General features: G+C 32.8%; 1 protein-coding gene across 6 annotated transcripts; it reads left to right on the top strand.

The window, feature by feature from the left end:
• Window positions 1-639: 639 nt before the first annotated feature.
• LOC101508644 (probable myosin-binding protein 4) lies at window positions 640-5213 on the top strand. Of its 6 annotated transcripts, none has more exons than XM_004495066.4 (5): window positions 640-923; window positions 1446-2720; window positions 2800-4258; window positions 4421-4510; window positions 5021-5213. In XM_004495066.4, exons 2-4 carry the CDS (start codon window positions 1553-1555, stop codon window positions 4500-4502), a joined length of 2709 nt encoding a protein of 902 aa, XP_004495123.1. In that variant the 5' UTR covers window positions 640-923; window positions 1446-1552; the 3' UTR covers window positions 4503-4510; window positions 5021-5213. The 6 variants fall into 6 exon arrangements, 4 of the variants coding, with proteins under 4 accessions (XP_004495123.1, XP_012569732.1, XP_012569731.1 ...); XM_012714278.3 differs by having other exon boundaries at window positions 5013-5213; XR_003472324.2 differs by having other exon boundaries at window positions 641-923; window positions 4424-4510; window positions 5021-5073.
• Window positions 5214-5219: the final 6 nt, after the last annotated feature.

The following is a 5219-nucleotide window of genomic DNA, read 5'->3' as shown; positions in this document are numbered from 1 at the left end:
TATTAAATATTTAATCTACTAATATACTTTTTTATGAAATTAATTATTGCATATTTTCTAAATGCAAAATATGCATTACAATCTATCTATGAAATGCAACAAAAGATTATCTAGGAAAGTGATTGGATGCACTACGTGCACGAGTCTAGTAAATTCAAGATCCCAAATTCAATTCTTATTCATCAATATAAGAAATAAGTATTGTTAATTTTTTTAGAAAAGTCTATTATAAATCATAAAAGGATGTATTATAATACTTTTTTTAATGCAAATACAGAATATATATAAAATTGAATTTGCATATTTAATAAAAATTTAATTTATATGTATTGTCAATATAATTTTTTTTACTATCATTAATTAATTGCAATCATTGAATTATTAATAAGATATGATTTTTGTTATAATTATTATAAAGTTATTTATATTAGTATACATGATTTTTCGATTGTATATAAATTTCTACATTGACACAACAACTATAATAAAATTATTTTTCATATAAATTAAAATGAAATTAGTTTTTAAAATAAATAAATGAATCAACCATCAAAGTTAAAATGATAATATTATATATATATATTTTAAAATTTAGAATAGACAAATACGTTATCAATGTCAAATTTCAGCAATTGCAATTTCATACTTTCTCCTGTGTTTTGCTAGCAAACAAAACCAAAAACCGTTGGTTTCTGTAAACGTCACTCGATCTACCGCCACTAGAAAGGGGCCTACTCGTAATTTCGCGCCTTATTATATTTCTTCAATCTTCATCTTTTTTATTCTATTTAATTAACTTTTCATTGCTTTTTCCCGATACATAAGGCAAAAAAATAACAAGTTCTTTACCATTTCAGATCAGAAAAGAAATGATCTCTGTAACTTCATCCTCCCTCTTTACCCTTCGTCAAGTTACAGAACATGTAACCAATTTTTCCTTCATTTTCTCATGTAAAATATGAATGTAATTCATGCCTTTGAATTTGTTATTATTATTTTTAACAACTTTTTCATTTTAATCACAATGCAATCTGAGATTTTATTCTCTTGAAATTTTTTTCTCATGAATTAATCATGTTTTAGGTTCCGTCATTATTTGATTTATTTGATTTTCATGATTAAATTTGCAGTTGGTAGTTAACCATCTTAAGACATAATGTGTAACGGTTAGGTTGGTTTAATTTCATTTTCCGTTAACGTTTTTAGTTATTCACAATTATTAGAAGGTAGTTGGAAGATGATGAGTATATTACTTTTTTTCTAATTGAATTATTTATTTTAATTTTTTTGAGTTGAGAATTTATGACGATGTTGTTAGGTTAGGCTGTCTAAGGAATTATTGATTATTAAAATGGTGTATAGATTAAATGTAATGCATCTATCTTGTATTTTGATTTTGATATAATGGTTGATTGGTGATTTGTTTTATTAAATGTTTGTTGCAGCTTCTAGCCCTAGGCTTTTGGGATTTTAGTTGGGTGGTTGATAATTTGATTGATGAATTTCACAGTCATAAATCTTTCTTTGGAATTGTAAAGCAATTTTAGTGGAAATGGCACCATATAGAAGTGAAACTTCATTTGTCAAAACAAAGAGGATGGAAGGTTTCACTGATCATCTTACATTTGCCGCTTGTGAGTGGTTTTTGATATTCCTATTGTTATTGGATTCATTGTTTTCATATGTGCTAAAAAAGTTTGCAAGTTATTGCCAGTTGCAGTTGCCTTGTTTGTTATGTTCTAGGCTTGATCATATCTTAGATGGTGAAAAGCCAAATTTTTATCACAATCTATTTTGCAACAATCACAAATCAGAAATATCGACTATGATGTTGTGTCATATTCATGGTAAGCTTGTGGACGGTCATAAGATGTGCGACAATTGTCTTCTGTCGCTCACTATAAACACCAAACGCAACACAAAAACTCATAGGTTGTTGGCAGGTAAATTTGGTGTTGTTCTTGGTGGTTCTGGTTTTCAAAACTCGTCGTTGAGTAGAGATTTGTTTGCCGGACCTATGGGATCAAGGTCGTGTATTTGTTGTGGTAAGATTTGGAAGTTAGAGCACAATGGTATGAGATCTGTCCAATTAAAATCACTTGGGAGAGCCGTTCTTAAGCCATACATTCCTCTGCCGCATCCACCGAGGCCAAGCCGGTTAAATCGTCGCGATAGCTTCAAGAAAATAAGGGATATAACTTCTGAATCTGAAGGGAAAAGAAGTATATATAACGTTGGATACAGTGAACTGAAACTTTATTCTGATTCTGATTCCGAGTTTCCATTTTCCGATGACGATGATGTTCGTAGTGTATTTCATGAAAAAATTGAAGCTGGCAATGACAACAACGCTCAGAGTACATCAGAAACTCCCACAAAATGTGATAAGAGTGATTTGAATCCAACAAAATCAAACACTAGTTCTCCCCTACATGTGCCTTTACCTGATATCAGCGAGCAACAAGATCAGAATGACAATGGTGTTATAGAAAATAACTGGCCACAAGCCGATCAAAAGTCATCAAGTTCTGACCTGCCTGAGCTCATTTCACTTGATGTGGTTTCACCGTCGCCTGTTGTTGCAAATGTTTCAAATAGAGAAATAGAGTCAGAAGACTGTAAAATTACCGGTCATTTTGAGAATTCTCTTCCTGCTCACTTATCTGAGCTTATGACATTGGATGGTATTCACACACTAGTTGGAGAATCGTCAAAAAAATGTAACATTTCTCTATCCTATCATTTCAATTTTATTTTTCTTCAAAATAGTCTAACATTCTCTTTCCAAAATGTTTCCAGCTGTAGATGTTACACAAGCACAAGATACTGGACTCGTATCCGAAAAGCACAAGAAAGTCTCAGAGAAGATTGATAGAATGGAAGGTGCATCTACTGAAATTGATTTGATAGTATGTGAATCTGCTCCTATGAGTCCTACACAAGAGAATCCGAGTAACACGAGTAATGCCTCTGTCGCCACCAATGGAAGAGAAGTACCTGGTTTTTTCATAGAACAACCACCCTCCAAGGAAGTTGATGAAGTCAAGGAAGATCTAGAGTTATCACCACAATCACAAAATTCTTCTCTCCACGGGTCTAACGTGTCATCCGTTGTTCCCGAAAATCATATTCACTCCCCTGAGATACATGCTGAGGCTTCTAGTTCAAATGGAAATCAGATACTTCAAAACTCTAACTCAATGGAATCTGGTATTGAATCTGTAGATGGAAACAATATTAATGAAATTGAAGGGGAATCTATCGTTGATCGATTGAAGCAACAAATTGAGGATGACAAGAAATGCATGGAGGCTTTACATAAGGAACTAGAGGAAGAAAGAAACGCTTCGGCTATTGCTGCAGACGAAGCAATGTCTATGATCACAAGGTTACAGGAGGAGAAAGCTGCGTTGCAGATGGAGGCTCTTCAATATTTAAGAATGATGGAAGAACAAGCAGAATATGATAACGAAGAATTTGAGAAAGTTAATGATCTGCTAACAGAAAAGGAAAAAGAATTACAGGATTTGGAAGCCGAGCTTGAATACTATAAGTCAAACTCAGACCTTACGGACAAGCCTATGATCCAGGGTATGCATGAGGACGGTCGGGATTCAAAGAGGGAAAATGTCATGGCACAAAATATTTGTCTTCATAATATCACAGATACTGTAAACAATTTTTCCAATTCAAAATCATCTGAGGTATCCAAAGCCAGTGATGAAGTTGTGGCCGGTGGAACCTCTATCTTAGAATTTGAAGAGGAAAAGCAATACATTTCACATTGTTTGGAATGCTTGGAAAAGAAGCTTCATCAAATTTCTTGTAGTAAATTTTCCTCCCAAATGCCTAATGCAAAACCTGAAAAGCTTGAAATCAGTAAATTGAATCAACAAGGAGTTTCTAACAGAGAGGAGACTGATTTGTCCATACACCAAAATCTAACATCGAACAAAAGTTATAATGATAAGGATGAATCAACTGCATCAGATACTGATGAATGTTCTCTTAGTATTGAAAACAATCGTTCCACATTTGTTGAACCAGAAACTTCCAAACCTAGTAGAGAAATTGATTTGGTTGCTCTAGAAAATGAAATATCAGACCTAAATGAGCGGTTGGAGGCACTCGAATTTGATCATGATCTTATTGAGCACATAACAAATTCTCTTCAAAATGGAAATGATGGAAAACAGTTTATTCAAGACATTGCTCGTCAACTGCACGAGCTACGGAAAATTGGAATGAGATCAAGATGGTAAGCATATGATCTTAAGGTTTTTAGTTTTTCATTCATTTTTAAGCACATACAAACGTTTCATGTGCATTGTTTATACTTGTGTCAATGCACACAGTGCAAACCCACAAAGGAATATTTTACATTTGGTTTGACAAGTATATACTTTTTTCCCTTTTGAAGCAGACATACAAAGAAAGGTGGACATGTTTTTCTGCCTGGAGGTTTTTGTTTGATAATTACGGAAATTAATGAACAAACTTAACAAATTATGTAAGTCGAACTCACATCTTCAATTCTGATTCAAATGTTTTTATATCAGTTGTAGCGTTGTAGGCATTTTTGTTGTTGATGCAAAGCACCTGTTTTTACATGGAATGGAACTACAAGACATTATTTTTCTTAATCAGCATTATTTGTTGAAGTTCTAAGGATCAATCTTTTGACATTCAGGTCATTTTTTAAACTTCTCTAGAGCAAAAAACTAAATTATTATGGTGTGTGAACACTTGCAATGATCATAGCCATAACTCCTTGGCGACAAAATGATAAATTGAGAGAAAAAAAAGAAAGAAAAAGAGATGTGAAGTTAGCTGATCTTTTTGTGCTACTTGTTTCTGGACGCATATAATCATTGATAAAGGGATTTAAAACCACGATGCTTGTTTTATGAGTGATGCTTCTTAAGAATTCCTTAGCAATTTATACATTCATGTTGATTATTTTACTCTCATTTTAGTATTATTTCTAATTACTTTCCTTGATGTTTTGCAAGTATTTCAGATGCATGCAAGATCAGAATCCAGAATCGGGATAATCCAGAATCCAGAATCATGTATAATTCTTTGATGTCTATATATCGTGGAAAGCCATAAGATAATCTCAAGTGCAAACACCTCCACATATGCTCGGAACAAGTTCATAATTATATATTAGTAATAATAGGAATAGTAAACTATGGCTTTAATCTCTTGAGCCTTCT

Source organism: Cicer arietinum, chromosome 4 (assembly GCF_000331145.2).
Source record: "Cicer arietinum cultivar CDC Frontier isolate Library 1 chromosome 4, Cicar.CDCFrontier_v2.0, whole genome shotgun sequence".
Classification (NCBI taxonomy): Eukaryota; Viridiplantae; Streptophyta; class Magnoliopsida; order Fabales; family Fabaceae; genus Cicer; species Cicer arietinum.
This window is presented reverse-complemented; position numbering and strand designations above follow the sequence as displayed.